The sequence below is a fragment of the Diadema setosum genome, chromosome 16 (assembly GCF_964275005.1).
Source record: "Diadema setosum chromosome 16, eeDiaSeto1, whole genome shotgun sequence".
Classification (NCBI taxonomy): domain Eukaryota; kingdom Metazoa; phylum Echinodermata; class Echinoidea; order Diadematoida; family Diadematidae; genus Diadema; species Diadema setosum.
Window position 1 is genome coordinate 25,754,408 of NC_092700.1, and position 26,151 is coordinate 25,780,558.

A 26,151-nucleotide genomic window follows, 5' to 3' on the forward strand; every position below is an offset into this window, starting at 1 on the left:
TGTATGGAATACCTATTATAGTGACTTACTGCACTGTGCTAATATACTTCTATTAACTTTTAAAGGTATTAGCCCACATTTGTAAACCTGCAGCAATTGGTCTCATAGTTAGCATGGAGTTTGGGTATGATTGCAGTAACACCTGAGCAAAATTTCGTTCCAATTAGTCCATTACTTTCATAAAAATAAATGAAAATGCACTGTATGCATGCGTATAACGCTCGCTAGCTCCGGTCCACGTACGTACTACATGCATGCGTAACTACACGCAGCCGCTGTGCATGGTCAGGCTATATGCATGCGATACATGTGTAAGTTACATGTACGTAGCTAGCCCGCGCTCGTGATTCGATTTTGGGTCGGGTTGACTCGGTTTGAAAATCGATTTTAACAGTCAGTCCGCAGCACCCGATAATTCGCTCGTATTTATTCAACTCGTATGCAAGCCCGCTCTAGGCTTGCATACGTAATGAGCTGCGTAAGGGGATTTTGTCCTTGGGCTTTCGGCAACAAAAATACACCTTATGTTCACAAATTTGGTATCAAATTCAAGGAAAATATGTAAACTATCGTCACATGTTACTCAAATTATTGTAAATGAAAAATATCATAGCGTAATTTGAGCTTGAAAAATGATGAAAAAAGTAATTCGTGCAGTACACGTTCAAGACGTCAAAAAAATATCAAATTCACCTTGCGTCTCAATGAAAATGCTTTATTTGGTAGTCCATCTCCTAATCTTTGTATCCATGTAAATATCTTGACAATTTGTTGCTTAATCCGGTCAGGAACCAGTAAAATATACATCGATGTCAGTGCTGATCAGCTTGAAACCGTGCAATCTCAAGAGTAAGCTCTCTCATTGGACAGCGCTTGCATTCAGCGCTTGCATTACGTCATTACGCTGCTACATAACGGTTTCATGCCACTTGCGGTTTCTTGGCACGCGTGTAGTTCAAGCGCTGAATGCAAGCACTGTCCAATGAGAGAGCTCTTTCGCGCCACTGTACACTTTGTGTGGAGCATACTTCCGGCTTAGGAGTGAAAATTACAGACATTTCAAAACGGAAAAACTAGTATAAATCATGCTTGCGTCTCCTTGACTCCAATATATGATGAGCATCTAAGTTTCCTCTCTACGAAAAAGCCAAAATCAGAAACAACAGTTTCTTAATCCGGTCAGGAACCAAAAAAGAAGTTTAGACGACAAAATCTTCCGTGAAAAGCAGGTAAAATTTACGCAAATTCAACTGATTATAATTATAGTCATGATAAGATCCGATGTTATACGCAAATTTAGTATCAAAATAAAAATCAAAGTCTGGAAAACAATTTACCGTGACTTGTAGCCATGACGAATGTATGTACAAGTCACTACACTGTGAAAACCATAGCCCTATCAAAGTCTCGCAAAATCTCGCACGACGAGACACCTTTCGATCGCAAAGATCGTCAACGAGAGTGCTGAATAAATCTTGCCGGATCGGCTCATTAGCATACGTGCTGCGGACTGACTGTTAAAGCGATGATTTTTCTCTCTTTTATCGAATGGTATAGACAAATATCAACAGGTGAGGTATGTTACTGTTATAACTTGTACTTGAAGTCATATTGGACCTGTTTTTATGCAGTTTTGATTTTCGTGGGTTTGCAAATGTGGGCTAATACCTTTAAGACAGAAAGTTTTTTTGTTTATTTCATTTTGTTTCACAATATCATTCTATTATGGTCAGTTTTAAATCAGTTTCGATCCCAATAATGCTAAGAAGTCATAAATCCTTGAACACTTGCAATTCTTACAAACTTTGTTTTCGTATAAGATACTACTTGTAGTAGGTTTCCTTCCTGTTTATCTCTCTGCTGTCTTGCATCTCTTGCATTTTTGCGCGACTTTGTTTTGTGTGTGGTTAGGCCTATGTATTTCTTTGTATACATATAGTTTTATTGTTATAAATGTGTATTGCTTATTCTATGAGTATGAAAATATACTTAACAGGAGCTAACAACTGAAAGCCGCCTAGGATCGAAATAGTACTTACAATTTGCTGTCACACAAAGTGTTAATGGTTCCCAACTTAGAGTATTTCAGGAAAACAACTCCCCTATCCCTAAAAATGACCATTTCGATCCAGAGGCCCGTTTCATTCAGCTGATTGTAAAGTTAAACGTGACTTTACGAACGACTGGAATACAAAGTGTCAATATTATGTGTGCCAATTTTCCCCCTTATGTTTTAACAAAGTGCGACTGTATGTGTTAAACGTAAGAATAATCATCATCATCAGCAAGTTTCATCTTTAGCTTTTGAACAATACGAAAAACACTTGGTTTACCGTATGTAAGTCGTTCATAAAGTCGTGCGTCACTTTAAGAAGAACTTTAATGAAACAGGGCTCAGGTTTATAGTCTGGTTTTGGTAGACCGTTGACGAAGACGGCACAAAATGAAGTGTTCTTGTTTAACAAAAGATAAATCCCAATTGAGTATACGAATATAAGAATGACCCAAGTCCATGGAAGACCATTTCGAGTAAACTAAAAAAAACTTCATATCTTTTTTGTTTGTCCAATAATATTCTATCTAACTGTGATGGGAAGGCAACATTGTATATACAAATTAGAACATATATTATTATGACAATTAACATTAACATTAATTGTGGAGAGGCCATTTTGTGTGATGGACTTGGGTCGTTCTTTGATTCATATGGACTTGGGTCGTTCTTTGATTCATATACATGATATTCTGCTATGGTGATGAGAGAAGGACGACAGAGGGCGCTATAATATGAATGTAAGAATGACCCAAGTCCTTCATTCTTACATTCATATAAGATTTAACTCATTTATTTTAGGCACTTCCGGGGGTAATTAGGATTTATCATTTATACACAAGATGAGTCCATGCATAAGCTACAATTTTCCATGTCAAATTGAATTTGGCCAAAAATTGGACTTGGGTCGTTCTTATATTCATATACTCAATTGAGTGACAACTGGCAAGTTATGCCAGCGTCAACACAGGCCACATAATCTTCAGTGGATAATACGCGTCATTACTTTAGCGATTAGGCCTAACGTCAGTCGCTTGATGAGAAACACAGAGTTTATACAGATTTGTTGTATTTCAACTGGAGAGGCATTCTTCATTAAACTGATTAGTAAATAACGACAACGTAAAGGGTGAAAATTGTTTTTTCAATCGGAGCAACACTTTGTGCAACCTACCTCCACGCTGGAACGGATCGAAAAGAACGTGTTAGGCAAAGTAGGGGAATTAAGAGAGCTGCCAGTATGCGCAGTTTGGTAGCTTAATGCAAAGAACGCATGACGGCATAATGTCATCAGAAGAAAGTGACATAACCATGGGGATTATTAAGGAATACTATTCAGGGTGGGCGTGTATCACGAGCCGACAATATTTCCACTGGTTGCATTTTTGGTGATACGACGCAGGCACCCGAAATTTGAACGGGGTTCATTGTACATACGTCTGACGTGGGCAGACATTACGTTTAATATTAATGTGGACCTCATTGAGTATTTAGCTGTCGCACACAGCATTCCGATGAACGTTGACAAGTCATGTACGTACAACCGCATTAATTTCGAAGAAAGTGTCTTTTCCCCTTATTTAACATGTAATAAAGACCAGAATGACGCAAAAATCGTCAGGATGTGTTGTTGGGCTGTGCGTTTGGAATAGGTCACAAGGTAAGAAGCTATACGAAAATAATGTCAAGATGAACACGGTAAAATTTGGTCAGAGACTATACGTCTCTACTTATACTCGAAAGAAGTGAAATTGTATGTCAAAATTGATGGAACGTACGGCTGTGTTCTTCAATTACAATGAAGTTATCTGCAAGCAAATTATATCTTGGTGCCTTATCACTAGTCTGTAAAGGGAGACTCATTCCTCCGCTACAGCGTTGAAGTTAAAGTAATGCAAGCAAATTATATCTTAGTGCCTTATAGTCTAAGGGAGACTCATTCCTCTGCTACAGCGTTGAAGTTAAAGTAATGGCTGACTGGTTTTTGGCAATAGACAAGAGCATACATTATTATACATTTATGTTAAACTGCTAAAAGCGTTCGACGTTGTCGACCACAAAAAAGCTGTCGGCTATTGGTAAAACGGTGTATCCCTCCACGGTGGTTCAAAAGCTATCTATCGGACAGGAGGATTGTCACGGTGATAAATGATACTCTCCTCATGGGCGTCACGGGGGGGGGGGGGGTGCGTTAGGTGCGAACGCACCCCCCTTCAGACCCTTAGAAAAAATCACAACTTCAGACTGAGAGCGACTTCAACGCCGGACGCTAAATAATTATTCTTGTTTTTTATTGTTTTATTTTTACATTTTGCACCAGTGACAAAAAATTCGTGGGCAAAAACAATTCGCACCCTGGGTTCTGGCAGCACTGATTTCATATAAATACAGTGTTTACTACTTTATATCGACCGTACTGTACATCCGTACGGTGCGGAGCATACACGTTTGCATGTACGTGTGCTATCATACTTAAGCATCTTTTGTCCCTTACTCCCTATTTGAAGTTTCAGCTAATAGAAAGTTCTTATTATCCCCTTTAGTTTCCCAATTTGATTTTGTATTAAAGTGGTCTGCTGTTATCGTCGTTAACTTGAAGGGCATTTCCAAATGAAAGACAAAATGTCAATTTTTGCAATTTTTGCTTTTGTGCCTTGGAGGACAAAAAACTAATCTGTTCATAGATGCATAAAGTTTCCTTTTATATCGACCTACTAGTTTGATAGCCAGTTAAATTACCTTTAATATGGTATGTAATATGATTTTCATTAAAACCTATGAAAAATATGAACTCGAAAAAGTGTTTACTTTTTTTTTCTTGCTGGCTGTATATTCGCTCAATACTTTGCAACCCACTAAAGAATAGGACTGGTGTAAATCGTATGAGGGTTATCCCCGCGGACATTACTATTAGAGTGATAAGGTTAGAGTAAAGCAAAAGATTTAGGGTAAGATTTAGGCTTACGATTTTGGTTTAGGGTTAGGATAGGTTCAGGATAAGGGTGAGAAGGGTCTGGGGTAATTGTCCAGGAGGTGATTACCCTAGAACCGCGTATAGGCCTAATTTTGTTGATCTTCCGTTCCATGACACTGTTTTCTATGTGTGTGTGTGTGTGTGTGTGGGTGTGTGTGTGTGTGTGTGTATGTGTACAATGTATTGGATGTTGTGTTAGTTTTTCTAGTCTAGAAACCCGATGAGAAATTTCGAGATATTGAATGTTTATAAAGCTCAAGGTAAACGCAGAGATATATCAATGTCATTTTGGACCCAATTTGTAATAAAGCCAAAATAGAAATCGGGGGTCCCATTTTGACATCGACACATCAATAAATTTGGGTGACCAGGATGTAAACTGCAAGGATAGAACGTCAATCTTAGCTGATCAAACTCTTTGGCCTGTTACAGTAATATACTTTTTCACTGATTGAACTCGTGTCTAAACATGCCCATTTGCTCAATGGCATTTCAAACGCCATTATCTTCCCACGATCGATTATGTGACTGGGGATAAGGCTAACAACGTGTAATCAGGTTAACGCGTTTAGGTCAAATTTTATTCCATATCGACTTTTTTAAATAGCAAGGTTTAAAGGAAGGAAACACAACATCGGAGATTATCAGCTTTACCTATGATGCTACATGTATATATGCACTACGCACCAAATACAGTACGATACCTCTAATCATTGAAGTAATATATAGCCCCATAATCACTACGAATACTTCAGTCTTCTTTCTTTGGGGAAAAGGGGGGATAATAGTCTGTTGAAACGCACAGAAGCAAAACATACCATACAAACACAAACAAGAGATCTTTAGTGTCAGGCAAGGGCTATACTGAACGGAAAGGATTATGACATTATCCTGAACCACTCATTTCTCAATACCGGATCTCCAAATTCTTGTCGTGAATAATGTAACGATCTTAAAAAGTTGTTTGTGGGATAGTGATGGGTAGATTATTGTCTTCGTTTTGGTGTGTGCGCGCGTGTGTGTGTTTTCTAAAATTGTTTTTCGCTTTAGCGAGACGAAGGCCAGTCAGTGAAGGTATATGTTACAGCAGTACGTTCGTTAGTTTTGTTGTTCGTTTGCAGTTTTTGTTGTTGTTGTTTTGTTGTTGTTTTTTTCGTTTGTTTGCCTTCTTTAATTTGTTTTCCAGGAGCTTCAATACCAATGATTATGTAGGCCTATACAATGTACATGTAGTATCAATAGGTATTAAGACACGAATTTCAGCTCGCAGATTGGGGACGAATCGTAGTGATTATAGAAAGTAAACTTGGTGTGTGTCTGTATTTAAAAAAAAAAACAACACCTACATTTATTTTAAATGAGGCTTCTCCATCCTTGTGCTCTGTCTTCATTTGATGTCACATTGGTGAGCTTCTACATTATGTTTCCATATCCATGCTGTCATAAGTGGGCCAAAAATCAAACGGAATACAACCCTTCACATGGAATTAATACAGTGGAAACTCAGTATACATTGAGAACCTTGAGGACCAAATTATTCTTAATATCAGACATTTTGTTAATCAGTCGTCAATAAACAATACAAAACAAAGGAAATTCATTTATTCCGTCCGGAGATATTTTGCTAAAATCTGGGGGTGTTTCATAAAGCTGTTCGTAAAGTTACGAATGACTTACGAGGGACTGGTGATCAGTTCTTGGGCTGAATTATGGAAATTCTGATAAGTATAGCACATGAGAATTGATCACCAGTTGCACGTAAGTTGTTCGTAACTTTACGAACAGCTTTATGAAACAGGCTCCAGATCTCTTTATATCGAGTTTCCACTGTAACCTTTTGTCTATCGCGAACGTATGCATTTGTTGATGGCGTTTCGGATGGCGGCTCCTCCCAATTGTACCCCGCTTCGACTCCAAGGATGTCTGGCAGCGGTTTCCTGCTGCACTCTCTGTCAAACACGAATACAGAATGTACAGTGTAATGTTGTTCGTTGGCAGTTGGTTACTATAATGGAAAGAGATGCGCGTGGGGTTTTTTTTTCCGATGGCGGCGGTTTGGGGGGGGGGGGGGGGCTCCGAAGGCGAATCAAGTAAATGTACAAGGCAAAATAGCGCTATAGGATACATGTAAACAAAAGTGAAAAATGACAGTTTACACAAGAATTAACAGAGGGAGAATAATATGTACGTTCAATAAAAGGGGGTTGGCTGAAATAGGAAAGGTTCGTGTGGGGGTGTGTGATGTGTTACATTTTTATAATTGATCTAATTACAATTTCCAATATTCAAAGAAGAATCTATTTCCATTAAAAATTAAAATTTATTTTCAATGTAAAGGAATCCAAAATCAAAAGAGAAATGTGGATTAAGTGAAAGCAGCAACATATTAAGTAGAGCACGGAAAATCAGACAATCGATGCAAACGGTATGAATTTTAAAATTTTGGAGTTGGAACCACTGGATAAGGAGACTACAAGTGTACTTGACTTTCTGTTTGGTATAGCTATACAGTACATGCATGTGAAAGGAAATATCTTATTATAGCTCACTCAATCTAGAATGTTCTAGGAAATGCTTACATGTTTGGCTGAGTGATGAGAAAAAAAAACATACACTATACCTGTAGCCAAATGTGATTGGAAGTTATAGACAGGAAGTCAGGATTCTGGAAAGCTCTCAAAGTCACACAGGACTGGTATACAACTTATGTACAAGTAGGTAGAAGTATGTAGCCCGAGTTTGGACCAAATTACAGAACATTCTGGAAGGGGTGAATGAACCGGGAAGGTGTGCTTCTCCTACCTCCCTGAATAGACCTATATAAGCCACAGAAATTCTGAAGTACAGAGAGTACCTAATATCTCTGCTCTGACTTACCTCTGCGAGTTACGTCACTTTTGGCTCTGAAGCGACTTCTTTTAGTCAGTCCTGTGTTACCTCCTGATCTGATTTATTTGTGGAGATATGGCCTTTTGCCTGCAGAGAATTGATTCGCCTACATTTGTGACAGACTCCATTCTCATGTCAATGAACATTGCTACATCAAAGCTGTGACGGGCTGGATTCCTAGCTGGATATTATTAGCGGGATTATCATTATTACGTATCAACTGGACGCGGTCGTCACAACTTCTACCATAGAGGTCACCCCCCCCCCCCCCCCCCCATTTCTAAACGTGTCGCTGCAGATTTATACTGTGGATTTTGCCTTGGATCACCGTAACCTGTTTTTATATCGATTTACGTCGGTTACGTCGGAGGAATCATTATCTGTGCATGAAACATCATCTTTGGACATTTAACAGGAATTACATGGACCTCGTTATTTCGGATTTGACTACAATGCATGTGATTGCATCACCGATTTGTAATTTAATTGATCACTATTGACTGCATGTACATGTATTGTGAACATTACGATTCCGTACCAGCAATATATTACTGTTTAAACCGCCTGAACATCAATATTTTGGTTCTTTGGTGCGATCATTCTCAGTGTGATTTTGGTCTAACACTAGCGTAAGGAAAGGGCACTTCATCAGCCGCTTTCAGAAAGGAGATGGATTAACTACTATCTTTATATGGATGTCAGTATCAAGTTGATGAAATGTGTACTTCCCTGAAAAAAAAAAAAAAATGAATTTATGTGGACTTCTCTTTAGATTTTATCTTTATCGTTGTCCACACATGACAACATGAACTTTAATAGTTTCCTTATCCAGTCATTATAACGCCAAAACATTTGCATAGATTGTCTGAGTTTCCTCAAACTTTCACTGATGTGTACTACTAATGCTGTTGATTTCACTCAATCCTCATTGCTCTTTAGGTTTTGGTTTCCTTTAACAGGTTGCAGATACAGCAATCCATCGAAAAATAAAGACTTCAACATGAAATAAAAATTCAAAATCCAGGTCCCCCCCCCCCCCCCCACTTAAGCTTCCTACTGGCCTCATCTGTTGTTGATGTTTTTTTTTTTTTCATCAAGTGTATGTTAAACGGTGTAAATTTCCTTTCCTCCACAAGCTAGTGACGGTACTTCGTATGCCACTGGTAGTCTGATATATACAACTTGTATACGGCAGTATGAAAGGAATCCGGGGCGAAAGTCATGCGGTAGTGCAAGCTCGTATGAATAATTTCATGCATTTTCATATTAAAGTCTTCTCATGCACTGTATACAACATCCACTGTATATGTGAGCCCATGTAAAATAAGAACCTGTTTGTTTGGTTGTCTTCTACAACTAGAATGATAAATGTATTTGCGTATTGGCGGATTAAAGGTACACGTGTAAGTAAAATATGTGACTTGAGGTTCCGCCTAAACATTTTTGTTTTCTTGAAATAAGTGGTACAGACAATGTATCATGGACGACTCTGCGTCGATTAATGTATATAGGGCCCTACAATCTGATCTTTGTGTCAACTGGCAAGTGAAAGGCGTCCTGACCAGAATGATATTTAATAAAAACCAGATGCATTACTCTAATACATGTACCGGTCTTTCCAACGTCTACTGTATAGTGTATTTAGTATACTTCACAATTAATGTAGCGTCAATTAAGCGCTTTTCCGAATATTTCCTCCCGATTTAAATGTCACAGAAAGAGTACTCAGTAAATACAGATGGAGAAACCTGAAGACAATGAATTTCGCCGAGAGCACTTTAATCTAAAAAAAAAAATGGAATGATGACCTCCATGTAATTTTGTGGTCCATGAACATGCTTCAAATATCAACTACTTAACACTTGCAGAGAAAAATGCATTCGACTTACACTGTACATGAACGCGATATCCTAAGACAATTTCTCAACAAAAGAAACAATTTATCACACCCAAGAACCTTGGCCAGATGGGGAAAAAATACATTAGCTCATCATGTTTGACAAAAATATTTTCTAAACATTTGTGACTAAAAATCACGAAAATGTCTACCTCTCCATTCCTTCCAGGAAGCAAGCATGTTGTTTGATGGTGTTGATGAAGTAATATTTCACTACAAATGATATCCACAAAAGATCTTAGAAGCAAACTGAATGTACAAGCAGTATACAAAGTACACATAACACCCACTTTAAGTACTACCCCATCCTCTCATAGATTACGTCTACAGTGTACCAAAGAAGAAAAAAAATAGTCATGATTGGTACATAATACATGTGTAAGTCTATCAACAAAAGGAATCACATGTATATAATTGGACATCTTACTATAACGTGAACAAAAGTGAAACGCTTAGCCTCATAAGGAATAAATACACTTAGTATTGTCTTGGGCTTGTTTCCTTTGAATCTCACAGGCAAAAACTATCTCTGAAAAATTTGTGAACGTAAATCAAAATAAAATGCGCACAAAACAGTTGCAATGTCGATATTATAATACATGTAGTTAGAGCAGTTAGAGCAAGTCAACAATTTAACAGTGTACTTGGATACGGGACTATGCTTCTCATGTGATCAATATACAACTGTATGATTCTACTACTTTAAAAACATGTCGCTTCAAACTTTCATTTACACAGACCTTGACCTCTGGCTGAAAACTGAAATTTCACCCTCCATCCACAAAGGATACAGACGTATACATTGTACTTGCATACTTACATTCCAATATAGGTTGTATTTCATTTCACTGCACGAAAATAAACATGTTGGACATAAACCTATGGGCATTTAAGGCCATAAGATATTATATGACAACTTACTCGGGTAATATCTGACCTTAAATAATATTGTGTACCTCTGTATCCAAGAAAATCCATTGAGCTTTTTTTCCTTTTGAAAAAAGCACAAACAAAAACATATGACAATGAGTTGAATGAGCAACAGGAAATCTAGTAAACGCTCCTGCCTCTTCAAAGTAGATGCATAAACAGTTCTGTACAAGTTATGCTGAATACAACACAGTATCCTAAATATATTACAATGTACCACAGTGGAGACTTCAGTATAGGCTTTGGGGCCTGGGCTTAATGGGTTCCAATATGGAACATCATACAACATGTGAGTATGTTGGCATACCATAATCCCTCAGACTGTATACCGAGAATACTTTTCAGCATTTACCACGCAAGTCGTTCCTTACAGATATTAAACATGCAATTCAAATATCCTCCAATACTGTTATCCCCTTAAACATAAATCTACAGGAATACACAACCGCTACTGTTGAAAACTAACTTGCTCATGAACTTGGTAAATGCAAAGTTGGTATGGAAAAAAAATTACCGAAGTGGAATTGTTTCATATACATATTGTACACTGTAGTATTTTCACTAACACTTACAGCTACCTCCTATTTTTCATTCTCCTTAACTGCACTTATATCAAATGTATATTATACTGTATCTTCTTTTCTTTTCAATTCAGATACAGGCTGGTAGCCCTACATCTTACTACTGTGTGTAGATACAGTGGACTCCCGTTATAACGAAGTCCTCGGGACCGGCAGTTTTCTTTCGTTATAACAAAATTTTGCTATAACCGAATGAATAAACAATAAAAATACATCTATAGAGTTGATAATTTTGCGGCCCTAAATTTTATTTCGTTGTAACCGGAATTTCGTTATAACCGTGTTCGTTATAACGGGAGTGCACTGTATTGACAAGTTCATACTACGTTTTTGAAAATGGCACTTGGAATAGAAGGAAAACAGAAAAATATATAATACTATCAGAATCCTATAATAGTTACCAATAGATCAACCCCCCATTTTCTTTTCTTTCCTTTTTTTTTTTTTTTTTTTGATAAGTCGACTCTATGGAAGCACACACTGACCACTTCGTGCAGACGCTGCTACTGAAGGGCAGTAGTACCAGTACAACAAAACACCTTCAAAATGATCTCACAAGAAAATTGGAGAAGCAATGACAAATACAAATCTGACAATGTCCATGTAATATAAAAATGCAGGTGTGCATGGTGAATGGCTGTATGGTTTTCACAAAACACAGTACAAATCTATTTAAAAAAAAGAAATAAAATGAAATAAAATACACGTGTCTAAAACAAAAAATACAGAAATATAGTCTAATTTTTGTGCTTCAATATAAACATCTGTTCAATTTAAAAAAAAAAAAAATAAGTCACATAATGATGATTTCTATACAGGGTGGCCTAGAAAGAACGGAATACCTATGATCTTTAATTTCAGCAATATTGTTGCAAATATAATGTCATTATTTCGCACACTGTCGGAAAGGCCATCCTTTTTTTCCAATAACATGATACCATATTCTTTAATTTTGGTTTATGTGTTATGATTTTAGGACCATTTTTGTCAACCCTTGCAATTTTCAAAGTGTGATCATTTGCACTCTCAGAGATACCGAAACCAGCGAGAATTTGGCTTGCCATAGAACCAGTAGCATTCACAATGACATTCACATTATTCACAATGATAGCGGACAATGACAATTACACCTTCCGCCCCACATCCCACACATTGTGGTTCTATGGCAAGCCAAATTCTCGCTGGTTTCAGTATCTCTGAGAGTGCAAAATGATCACATTTTGAAAATTGCAAGAGTTGACAAAAATGGTCCTAATATCATAACACATAAACCAAAATTAAAGAATATGGTATCATGTTATTGGAAAAAAGGATGGCCTTTCCAACAGTGTGCGAAATAATGACATATTTGCAACAATATTGCTGAAATTAAAGATCATAGGTATTCCGTTCTTTCTAGGCCACCCTGTAAAGAAATCATCATTATGTCACTTATTTTTTTTTATAACGCATTAACCAAAATTAAAGAATTTGGTGTCATTCTATTGGAAAAAGAATGACTTTTCCAATAGTATGCAAGATAATGACATATTTGCAACAATATTGCTAAAATTAAAGATCTTTTAGGTGCTTCCGGTCTTTCTGGGCCACACTGTATGTATGTATACATATACTGTAAAACAAGGAATGTTCGCGTGCATTTTAATTTCATGAATTTCGCGAGCGCCAAGATTCGCGAAATTAAAATGCACGCGAAATTTCTTATCTACACTATATGTTTTGAACGCCAGTGGCAAGTCGCGAAAATTTCATGCCACGAAAAAGGCCGTCGGCTCCAATTCGTGAAAATTTCATGCCGCAAATATATCATGTTTTACAGTATATTATTAGCGAAAGGAACCCTTTTCTTCACTGTACCCTTGTTTTGTCATTATGTAAGCACATACATCTACAGGGACAGGAAGATTTCTACCATCTATCCTGGTATGGGAGTTAAATTGCAATTCTTCAAACTTGAATAACTCTTTTGAGAACAACACAATTCATTAACATAGACACATACCTTTTATGGACAAAGCAGACACAAACATGCACCAATTCAATCTGGTGAAGAAATACTTGTACATTATACACATATGTACATGTACTTGCTTTGTTTTAAACTCTGCCCTCCAACCAAAGAAAAGTGACTCAAGCAAATAAACCTGCACTTGTTTCAATTGCATATAAAGTCACACCTGTCTACTTACAATGAATCAAGCTATCAATACGTTTAACCAAGGAAACGTAAAACATATTTCGACAAGTTTTCATTAAAAATCAATGCTGTTGTAAATAGCATAGTTGTGTGACATACAGTAAGATAATTATCATATTAAGATATATTCAATAAGATAAGCATAACCAACTCTAAATGTCTACTTTCTTTTGCTATACAATGTGTACTTGTAAATCAACATGGGCAATAACCATTTCTGCATGCCCCTAATGCCTACAGTTACATGTAGATGTCTTGCCATCCTTGTCTATGACAAACAACTTGAGTGAATATTAACTTTGTATCTTGTACCCTATTTCTTCCTCCTTCAGATGGCTGAAAGTAACCATCTGCAAATCTTCCAAAACCACTGCTATTGGCATACTTCCTGATTAAGTATCTTTAAAAAAATACAATCATTGTCTTTAGTATACATGAGTGACATATAGAATTTTGACTGTTTCTGGTGACCCATTTCTTTCTTCAGATAGCTAAAAGTAAATACCCATTTTCAAATCTTCCAATTTCGTTGTTGTTAATTGGCATATTCCCTGATCAATTACTTACAAAATAAATTCAAAGGCAGTGAGTTCCAATTAGGATAGTGAATTTGCATCCTGAACACAATTTGTCTTCTTCAAAGCAGTGACAGAATGTAGTCACTTCAACATTAAGTGAGAGTCAAAGCTCAGTCTAATTAGCTGCATACGGTTTGTATTTCTTCACGTACCTGGTGATGTAGTGCAGGGCAATTTGGAGGTTTCTTTTGATGATACAAGTGTGGAGTTCCACACCAAAGTTGGTCCGAATGACATCTGAAATGGAAAAGATCCTGCTCATATAAAAAGCTGATGTGATATTACAGGAATTATGAAAAGACAATTCACACAACAAGCATTTCTTACAAAAGATATGTAGAGTCCAGTACATGTATAAGTCAATATAATCCATATGTGACCCGCTCCAACAAAAGGATCCGAAAGTCGGGGGAGGATATTTTCTGAAAATGGCATGATGTTATTCCTGTACTCTTCTACTTTAATTTGATATATAGCACAACTCATAAATGTACTTGGTTGCAGAGATATCGATGATTTTATCAGCGCATGTCAAGTGGTTGAGGAAATCAGAGTTTTGAGAAAAACGCCTTCAAAGTTCTCCTTCTGATGCTATCATGGTCATGGGGAGGCGAGACAGTTTTCACCGCTCGACAATAGAAGGCACGCTCCTAGCGACCTCCGCCATGTTCAGTCAAGCTTAGTGCCAGCGGTCTACGCACGACCAATCGGTAATCAGGATTCCACGCACTGACCAATAAGATCACTCCCTCGTTGCTAGGGGTGGCGCTAAATCCAAATCTTCCGACACGTTTCTCTTACATTGAAAGTCGGAAAATCATGACCCAGAAAAACGCTAATTTCTTGCCTTTCCTTTAATCATTTAGCTTCGAAATTTCGGCAGAGGATGGACAAAACATTACACTACAATGTACGAAATTATGCCAAAAACAGAAATCCAATTGTTTTGACCAATTTTGATGATGTGAATTCAAACTCGATTTTCTCGGCTCGGCCGTCAGCAACTTTAGGATCCTTTTGTTGTAGCGGGTCACATATTTGTTAAATATTTCTGGCTGAAGGCCATCATCATCTTGAATATAATTATGTGATCTTGCATCATAAAACGAACAAAAAGTCGCCACAAATGGATTTTTAGTTCAAAGAGATTCTCAAAGAGCATACTTTAACCCTAACTAGGCCGGGGGCCCCCCTCGACGTTTCACGCGATGTATCGCTATCACGAGAAGCTATCGCCGCGACATTTCATGACTTTTGACACCAAATTTGCGATGCCCGGGTGCGCGGTTCCGAAGTTGCGCATAAATATGCACGTGCATGTCAGACCAAAAATTGCTCAAAAATGTGAATTTGTGTACAATTTCAATGCAAACTGTGTTTACAGGCAAATTTCATAAAAGCATGATTATTTTGGGGTTTTATTGATTAAAATCAATTAATAACATATTTTCTTGTTTGGAACAATGTCGCAGACAAATTTCATTGAAAAAAAAATGAACTAGAAATGTCGCTTTGGCGACTGGTATGCCTCCGCCATAATGCATGATTTTCCCAATAGGTCTAGATAGTACATGTGGACAATGTGTGATTACATTTTCACAAATTGGCAAAATATTGAAATGACAAATTTGTCACAAATGTGTTGAATGTTCATCTTCCTTGACCTAGGTTTAATTGGATGAATAGGAGAGCATGTATCTAGGGATTTAAGGACTTTAACTCGACTTTGACCCATCCATACATTTAGGCCTTGACCCTAAAATTCAGAAGATAATCACTTTCAGGTAGAACATGCATAATATGTACTATGTTTCAAGAAAACTTGAGCCACTTCCGAGATATGGAGGAAAAAGTTAGTTCAGCACTTTCACTTGATCTTTGACCTTTTGACCTTTGAGGCAAAAAAAGAAGAAAAAAAAAACTTTCCAGAGAATTTCTATTAGGTTACACATGTATGCATACACCAAGTGTAAAAAAAAAAAAAAAATAACCCTGCTGGCATTGCATGATAGGAGGGAAATAGTAAAATTTTGAAGTGTTGCACTTGACCTTTGACCCCCGACTTTTGACCCCATGAACCCTACATTCTCTAGATAATCACTTCCAGTCAGTACATGTATATACTATGTTCCATGAAGATACCTTGAACAATTTTCAAAGGTATACATGGAGAAAAAAAAAGAAGTTTTAATATTTTTACTTGACCTTTTGACCTTTGACCTTTGACCTCATGACCCAAACTTTCACCAGAGAATCTTAATTGGGAAATACATGTATACACTAAGTTTCAAGAAAATATCTTCAGGCATTCAATAGATATGGTAGAAATAGTGAAGTTTTATGTATTTGACCCTGACCCTTTGACCTTTGACCTCATGACCCAAACTTTCACCAGAGAATCTTAATTGGGTAATACATGTATACACTAAGTTTCAAGAAAATATCTTCAGGCATTCAATAGATATGGTGGAAACAGTGAAATTTTATGTATTTGACCTTGACCTTTTGACCTTTGACCTTGAGCATGTGCACCCAAAAGTTGATAGGCACAACTTCACCCCCTAATACACATACATGCCAAGTTTCATTAGGATACCTCAACAGGTTTTGATAGTTACCTTGTCCACAAAATTCATTACAGACGGACGGAAGGACGGACGGACGGACAACCCGAAAACATAATGCCTCCGGCACCACTTCGTGGCGGAGGCATAAAAACAAAGTTAAAAAAAACAAGGAAATACATAAGAAATTAAAAAAACAATAAAATACTTATTTTTCTGATTCCGCAATTTTTTCTCTTACATTTGCTAAGGACACTAAAAAGAATATTTACACAAAAATGTGCCTGTTTAGAGCTTTATTTAGTGATTTATACCAAATTGTTTGATTTAATTCATGCATGAATTAGCATAATTTAGTGTAAATTACAATTTTTGAAAAAAATCAACTTCATGGTGCTTTAGATTACATCATAGACAATGTGTGTGCCAATTTTCGTCGCGATCGCACGGTCGACGGCCGAGATCCCCCCGCTCTGTCATCTACCTAAATAGCCCAGCCTAGTTAGGGTTAAGCTTCAAAATAGATATTTAACTCAATTCAAATAGCCTCTCCTAACCTATCATAAATATTGGAAGGAGTGCAGATCACTCTCTGGAAAATGTGACCTGAGAAAAGAGCCTCTGAAGTACAGAGTCTACTCAAGTGCTTAATTTTTACCAAGCCATGCTAGCTGTGCAAAGAATGCGACCACAAAAAAGAAAGAAAAAGGATTTACACCATGTAAACCACCACAGCAGCAATAATGAGGGAATATCAGATCAAGCTGAAATTGAGCATGCTCTATCAACACATTCTTTCCATGATTAATGTCAACTTTCAAAGCAGTCGTAACATCCTGTCAAAAGATATCAGTGTTGAGAATGAAAGTGTGTAAAGGATTTTTAAGACCTAATAGGGGCTTCTAAGACATACCTAATCACTACTATTCTTCAGAAAGAAAAGTGTTCTGGCAAAACTGCTAAAACACACTTTCCAGTTCATTTTATGATCTCAAACATACTATAGACGAATACAGTGTAGCTCCATCAGAAAATATTACTATTATGTAAATCTCAAGATTGACAACATTGGCCTGTTTCACCTATTTTGTGTCTTCATGTAAAATCAAGTGGACCAACCTTTTGTTGGTTTTGTAAAGCACAGTCTCAGATGGTCATTTTTACATTGAAAGGGTGTAACTCTGGGGTGGGAAGGGTAAAAAAAAAATAGAAGTTACGTACATCTCCATCGTAATATTTGCTGTTACTTTGCGTAGGAATGTGTAATATTTTTTAATCTTATAATTCTGGAGCTTAATCCTTAGGTTAAGGGACTGTACAGTTCCGGTTGAGGTGATCGGAGGATTCAGGTTTATAACATTTATGGTGAGAGGGGGCCTGGGGCCCCCAGGTGGGACATGGTGCCCATTTGAACAAATTGAGATCCTATCCCCCTAAGGATGCTACCTGGTGAAAATCACTAATGGGGTCCTCAAGTAGAAGATGAAATTGTACACTTTAGGCCCCATTAAGACCCCTCCCCCAACCCTTCATTGATCCACAGGCAGAAAATTTTCCTGCGTACTGAAAAATCCCTACCCACAACAATCCCACGTAGCTTACCCAGAAAGGTGTGACAGGGCCTTTTTGTAGATTACGAGTTAAGACCAGAATACCATCTTGCTGATGAAAATCATGAGATAAGACCAGAATCATTTTCAACATTTTCAATTGGCCTTTGACCCCACAACCCCACACATTCCCTGAATAATCACTGTGTAGTAATACATCAAAATTGAATTGTGTTCACGTTTAATTTCACTGCTACTGAGTATGGTGAAAAGTGTAATTTCAGCATACAATAGTGTTATTTTCTATTGCCATTTATCTTTAACACTTGACTTTTGACCTAATGACCAAAAACTTTTTCAAAGGGAATCAATGTCGGTCGATTCATGTACTGATATTGTGCTTCATGAAAATACATATTACAGAGACAACTTAGGGGAAATTAGTGAATTTTATTGCTTTGACTCTGACTTTTGACCCTAAGCTAGAGAGCCCAACAGTTTATAAGCACAGCTTTGTCAAGTCATACAGTATATCAATATAATGTCTAGTTTCATTTAGATACCTGGAACGGTTCCTAAATAAGCACCGTCACTCTTATCGCATTTACTATGGACGGATAGATGGACAACCTGAAAACATACAATTCCACTTCAATTTTGAGGCAAAGGCCTTAAAATATGAAGACAGTTAAAAAGACTGCGATAACTGACATGAGCCAGGCAGCTGAGGAGAGCAAAAACAAAAACATAAACAAAAACAAAAAAAACAAAAAACAAATAACTGATGGTCCAATACAAGTCATGCTTACCAATAATTGCTGCTATCTTATGTGGATCAAGCCCAGGTTTGACAGATCTTCGACCATGGCAGGAATAACTTCTTCCGTTGATGGAACTATGAAGGAGTTCCTTTACTGTGAACAGATGTAGCAGCAGGACTCTTGCCATGCCAAAAATTGAAGACCGAGCCGTGGTGGACTGGAGAACACTATTGGCAACCTCAACTCCAGTCCCGGGACTGATCTCTACCATGTCCTTCACAGTGGCATATTGAAGAACAGAAGGGGACGAGAAACAGATACAAAAAAAAATTAAAAAACACATGTCTTCACCAAAGATTCTTATTTAAAGCAAATTCATACTGCCCTGCGGGTCTAACTTCATCTACAAGTTTACCTTTCCTGCATTTCTTGCTGACTTTCAAGGACCTCCATGGGGCATGGTGTCCATTTCCACATTCTACCACCCTGGCAATAAACTGCTAACCAAGTTTGCAGATAGACTTACAGTTATGTTTCAAAGAGAATTACATCAAAACTTGAAAACTGGCTGCAAACATGATCATGGTCCAACACTGCCACCCCTGAGTCTGCCATAAACAAACTTGAATGTACATTCCCCATTAAATTTTGTATTCACTTAGACCATTTGTCGTTTTATAGAAGATTTTTTTTAATTGGCTCGGGTGGGCTAAAGAGCTGCTAGAAATTCCTTTAAGAGTGAATGTTATTTTTCACATCCAGACAGTAAAAATATGAAGCACAGGAAAAAGACGTCCATTACTAGTCTCACCTCACTTTCTGAAGTAAAAATTTGATCCTGGGGAGAGCAATGAAGCATGTCCGGTTTGATGCAAAATTTGCGATTATGAAGTGCTTTCCTGGCCTTCTTTGGAGGAACTTTAGGGGGAGCAACTGTTGTGTAGGTCTGTTTTGAAAGAGATTTCATGGTTGTGGTTACACTCGTTGCCTTGTCATCCGAGTTTCCACTTTCACTATGCATATCAGCAATATGAGTAGCTTCTGAGTCCTCAGCAGTGGGGTAAAGCATGGTGGAACTGGAGGCACAGTCATCTGCAGCACATCCACTGTCAGTCTCCACACTAGTTGGACTGACATCAGCCATGGGTTGTTGGAACAGCTCTGGTGGTTTTGGAATTTCCATCACAGTGGCATCTTCCTCTGCAGATACAGACACACTGGCTGGCTGTGACAGAGGCAGGACATCTGCCAGGGACCGCACTTTCACTATACAGGGAGAGCTAGTTTGTCCCGGAATGGCATTGTCTTCAGGAGCACTTGCACTAGCAGCTGTCGATGTTACCTGGACGAACGGACTCCTAGTAGAGCCAGCAAGCAGCTTCCCTTGCAGACTGGCTTGCATCGGCTTAGAGCCCATTACACTTGGTTTCAGCTGGACAGCTATGCCATGTAAAAGATGCTGACAGGGCAAAGTGGTTTTTCCGGTCAGAACTGGAAAGCCCTCAGAGAGTGGCTGGCTGGAGCAGTGCAAGGGTTCCTTTATGGATGAAGCAAACTTTTGACACCTGATCCCTGGTTGCCCATCACTACCCTGACTTGCATACAATGTGGGCATCTCCTGATTGATGCTGGAGAAGAGATTCCTGAAAGAACACTCCCTTGGTCCATCTGGCCCCTGAGGAAGCATCCCAAACTCTAGTTCTGACCCTTCAGCTGCAGTGGACGAAGTGACTCCAGTCATCAAGAGCGGTGGATCGTCAATTGAACCAGTGGCCTCTGGTGATGTCTGCCTGTGCTGTACTGGGTGTGCAAAGAGCCTTTGCTCACTGGAACTGCTTGAGGTGCCCTGATACAAGCCTTCGGAAACATAACTGATAGGGGCTGACTCTGCTCCTCTATCTCCCTGTGGTTGGGTCTCTACAAAGTGGTTAAACAAACACATAAATTTAAAATCAACACTGATCTAAAGCTAATCTGAATCCAGTATCTCAACAAAGTGGCACCAATTTTTTTTTTTTTTCACAAATATGCCCAGTATCAGTACTAAGATATTTGTCCTCCGTGCATGAAGTTTTCTGAAACTCACATTAAAACTAGAAAAGTAAAAATTAAAAAAACAAAAAAACAAAATAAAAAATAAAAAAGCAAGCCTGCAATGGACAGGTATAGTTCCTTGTTGATGTAATCCCCCTCCCCCCTCCCAAAAAAAAGTCTTAGAGAGAAGGTAGAAAATCAAATGTAAATACCTGTAACATTTCAGCAAATAGTGTCAATTTGCTACCTTAAAGTAATGCAGAGGAATGTTAGTCATTTGAATGCAAGAAGCTGCAGGACATGGTTTCCAAGTGCATTACAATTCTATAAAACTATGTTGCTATGGCAACAGGTATGCCTCTTCCATAATGCATGATTCTCCTAAAAGGTCTAAAGTACATGTGGACAAAATGTGATTACATTTTCACAAAATTGGCAAAATATCAAAATGACATGTTTGTTACAAATGTGTTGAATGTCACCTTCCTTGATCTAGGTTTAATTGGATGAATGAGAGCTCATTTATTTGCAGGGGTCGCACTTAACTTTTTTTTTAACTAGCCAGGCGGACTACTTAGAATCAATTTTAACACTGAAGCAATATTTTGGTTAGCCAGACGGACCAGTTACTTCAGAATTTTATGATTTTTAGCTAGTCCGACGTGATTTTGGATGGCCAATGGCCAGCTTTTGACTCTAAAATTCAAGAGAATCACTGTCAGGCAGAACATGCATACATACGTACTAAGTTTCAAAATAACTTGTGTCACTTCTGAGATAAGGATGAAAGGGTAAAGTTCAGCACTTTCACCTGATCTTTGACCTTTTGACCTTTGACCTTTTTGGCAAAAAAAAAAAAAAACCCAGATAAACAAACTTCCCGGATAATCTTTAATGGGTTATACATGCATATGGGCAATTCCATGAGAAATGTTCACTTTGGTGAAAAAATGAAGTTTTGAGTTTCACTTAAGTTCTCAAATATTCTAAGAAAGTAACATATATATTTTAATTTTTCAGTAGTCGCATCTTTGTCATTGCAAAATTTTGTATTTTTCTCAGTCAATGAAAATACTGTATGATGTGTTGCAATGACGCAAAAATTTGGCTATTTTTAGAGAGTTTAGTGTTCCAGTCTCTAAAGAAGGCCAGATATGTCCCAGAGGCCTTGTTCAGCTTTTAAATTATAGTCCAGTGTATATATCAACAGAAAATCACAACCAAATTCCTTAGCATTCATCACTTTTTGACCTATTGATCCTCAAAGTTGTGTGATTTCTATAACATTTGAAGCGTCATGTCCGTTACGTTTTTTACTATAAGTTTTCATAGCCAAGAGGAAATTAGTGTAAAGTTGCTGCAAATTCATTTTCTATGTTTGGATTGAATCCCCTTGCATGTGTGAAAACCACTTTTCTATACCACTTCTAGTTTTCCTGTAAATGGCGTAACGGACATGACACTTTGCGTAACGGACATGACACCTCATATTAGACAAGTGGCAGAAATAACACTGTGGCCCAGTGAAACAGGGTGGTGATTAGTTTTAATTGCTTGAGGATAGTAGGACATTTCTATACTTGAGTAAATAATTAAGTCTGCACATCACTCAATAAAACAAAAACAAGCAGACTTTGCTTTCTGCCACTGGAAGACTGTTGATTTTAGATGATCTTGCTACCCTGTTACACCGGTTTAATCCATTCCCACCTCTTGTAATTCTGACTGATAAACAGCAGCTGTCATTCCAAGGAGTATTTAGACAGTGGAGTTTTCACTGTTGGCCTTCCCTTCTGTACTTAAAATGAGCACGTTCTACATAGATATATAAGTACATTTAGACCACATTTAACACTATATCTGCCATGGAGTCAACACAACAGCCAGGAACTCCTGCACAAATGGATCCTCGTGCATCCAAATACATGATCACTGATGATACAACAACAAAGAATCCAAATGTCACCAGCATCAATGTCTTCAATGATGGTGTTGCCTCATAATTAAAAAAAAAAAAGTTTGTACTGCATCCATACATGTACCTCTCTCATCTCTATGACTCTATAAATCCACACCTTCAGTGGCACATTAATGAGATATCACTTGCCAAGAGGGCTGAGAATGGAATTGTTTGCTTTATTAAGTGTGTTGACAGTACATGTAGCTCTATCGTCAGAGAAAGTCGGTCTGAATGCTGCCTATCCATTTCATCAATACAACTACACTAGATGTACCTCTATGCCAAGGGATATCCGGTGTATATGACAGCACACAGCATTGTACAAACAGCACAATTTTGAGATGCTATGAGGAGATGTTTATCCACTGAAAGGTACACTGCATAATCATTTACAACCAGTTGGTAGGGAAAGCATCCAGTATTTCAAAAAGTCCTACTCACAAGCTGGTGAGAATAATGTAACCAGTACACCACTCTGGCAAGCTTTAAGAAGTGCCTAAGCAAGCAATAAGTTGATTATACAATTTGAACAAGTTGAATTTGCCGTGAAGAAAACAAGAAATACATGTACTTTGTTGCCCAGGTGATCACTCTACATGGAAATGGATTATATGTTGTGAAAATTCTCAGAAAAAAAGGGGCTTGATCATTCACTTCTAGCCAAGAAAAGAAAGCATTTGTTGACAATGATAAAGAACTGGTACTAGCAGTGGAAGTTTTTACATTAGTCTATAAAAGATTGGATAACAGAGGATGATTCTACTCCAAGGATGACATCAATGCCAAATGAAAGAACTTTGCAGAAATGATATTTACATACCTTATTTCTTTCAGATGATAACACTAATTTGATAATGGTACCAAACAGTTTTGTGGTCCTGTTTCATTGCATAAAAGTTGATGCAATCTCGAGTACATTTTAATGATGTTGTATTCAAACTTTTTATTTCATACAGATCTGGTTCGTTCTGTTTTCTTTGCCTATTCGCAGATATGGAGACATGGTCTTCTGTATTGTACATATAGTACATGTATGTCATTGTGTTTTGTTCAACAACATAATGTAGTTAGCAGTGTGCAGTTATTTTAATCTTTTTATTTTGAAACAAAGAAGTGAAAATATGGTTCACCTTACAAGGGTGTCATGTCCGTTACACTAGTGTATAATACTAAGTATCAAATATTAGGCCACTACGAAAAAAATAACCATAGTATAAGATAGTAATATGTCCTATTTTGCTATGGTGGGTGGTAGTAACTGGAAATTTGTCACTAATTGTAGCTAACTGGTGCAGGAGCAAATTTGTTTTATATTTCTTTGTTTTGTAAATATATACAAAGATTAACCCTGTAGAGCCCACTAATGTCAAAATCGCCCACTAATGTCAAAACAACCACTAATGTCATAACACGTCGACGACAAATGTCAAAACAACCACTAATGTCATAACGCGTCGACGACAAATGTCAAAACAACCACTAATGTCATAACACGTCGACGACAAATGTCAAAACAACCACTAATGTCATAACACGTCAACGACAAATGTCAAAATCGGATCAACCACTAATGTCATAACACGTCGACGACAAATGTCAAAATTTCCATTTTTACTGCAAATGTCATAACACGTCGACGACAAATGTCAAAATCGGATTAACCACTAATGTCATAACACGTCGACGACAAATGTCAAAATTTCCCAATTTTCTGCAAAATGTCCTGACGCGTCACAAGGGCGGATCGAGGAATGCCATAAAGGGGAGGCGCCTTTACAAAATCAAAGGTTGGCACGACCCTCGCCCCCCCTTTTCTTATTCTTATTTCTGCTTTGTTCACAAAATAAAGAGAGGGGGGCACTAAAGGGGGATGCGCCCCCTCTAAATCCGCGATTGCGTCAACCACAAATATCAATATTGGATTTACCACAAATGTCATAACACGTAGACCACAAATGTCATAACACGACACAGGGGCGGATCCATGAATTCCGTAAAGGGGGGGGGGGCTTTACAAAGTCAAAGGCTGGCGCGACCCCCTTTTCTTATTTTTGTTTCTGTTAGTGACGGTGCACGAGAGGGGGAAGCGCCCCCTTTCGATCTATCATTGCGTCAACCACATGGAAAAACTCAGTGCTTGCATTACAGGGGCGGATACAGGAATTTTGTAAAGGGGAGGCGTCTTTACAAAGTCAAAGGCTTGCGCGACCTTCCCCCCTCCCCATTTTCTTGTGTTGACGAAATAAAGAGAGGGGCACTAAAGGGGGATGCGCCCCCTCTCAATCCACGATTGCATCAACAAGTCAAAATCGGGGATTAACCACAAATGCAATGACACGTCGACCACAAATGTCATAACGCGTCACAGGGGGGTATCCAGGAATTCCGTAAAGGGGAGGGGCGCCTTTACAAAATCAAAGGCTGGCGCAACACTGGCGGGTGCACCAAGGGGATGAGCCCCCTCTCGACCCATCATTGCGTCAACCGCAAATATCAAAACCCATTGCTTGCATTACGGGGCGGATCCAGAAATTTCGTAAAGGGGAGGGGGCTTTACAAAATTAAAGGCTACCGCACCCCTCCCATATTTTTCTTTTTATCTATGTTGTTTTAACCAAAAAAAAAAAAAAGAAAGAAAAGAAAAGAAAGGGGGCACCAGAGGGGGATGCGCCCCCTCCTGATCCATCATTGCGTCAAGCACAAATGACCAAACTCATTGCTTGCATTACAGGGGCTGATCCAGGAATTTCGTTAAGGGGAGGCGTCTTTGCAAAGTAAAAGTCTTGCGCGACCCTCCCCTCCCCTATTTTCTTCTTTTTATTTCTGTCGTGTTGACGAAATAAAGAGATTGGGCACTAATGGGGGATACGCCCCCTCTCAATCCGCGATTGCGTCAACCGCAAATGTCAAAATCGGGGATTAACTACAAATGTCATGACGCGTCGACCACAGGTGTCAAAATTTTCAAACTAACTGCAAATGCCATAACGCGTCACAGGGGGTGGATCCAGGAATTCCGTAAAGCGGAGGGGAGCCTTAAAAAAATCAAAGGCTGGCGTGACACCCTCCCCCCCCCCCCCCAATTTTCATCTTTATTTCTGTTGTTTTAACATACTATAGTGAGAGGGAGCCAGAGGTGGAAGAGCCCCCTCTCGAATCATGATTGCGTCAACCACAAATATC

General features: G+C 38.2%; 1 protein-coding gene across 3 annotated transcripts in view; it reads right to left on the reverse strand.

The window, feature by feature from the left end:
* Nucleotides 1-12,728: 12,728 nt before the first annotated feature.
* LOC140239923 (uncharacterized) overlaps nt 12,729-26,151 on the reverse strand; it is a 23,133-nt gene continuing 9,710 nt past the window's right edge. For all 3 annotated transcript variants that reach the window (XM_072319740.1, XM_072319739.1, XM_072319741.1), the window contains 3 exons: nt 19,786-20,891; nt 19,023-19,248; nt 12,729-14,336 (listed from right to left, as the gene is read on the reverse strand). In XM_072319740.1, coding sequence (XP_072175841.1) covers nt 14,215-14,336; nt 19,023-19,248; nt 19,786-20,891 — 1,454 coding nt within the window. In that variant the 3' untranslated portion in view covers nt 12,729-14,214. The remainder of the gene's footprint in view (nt 14,337-19,022; nt 19,249-19,785; nt 20,892-26,151) is intronic.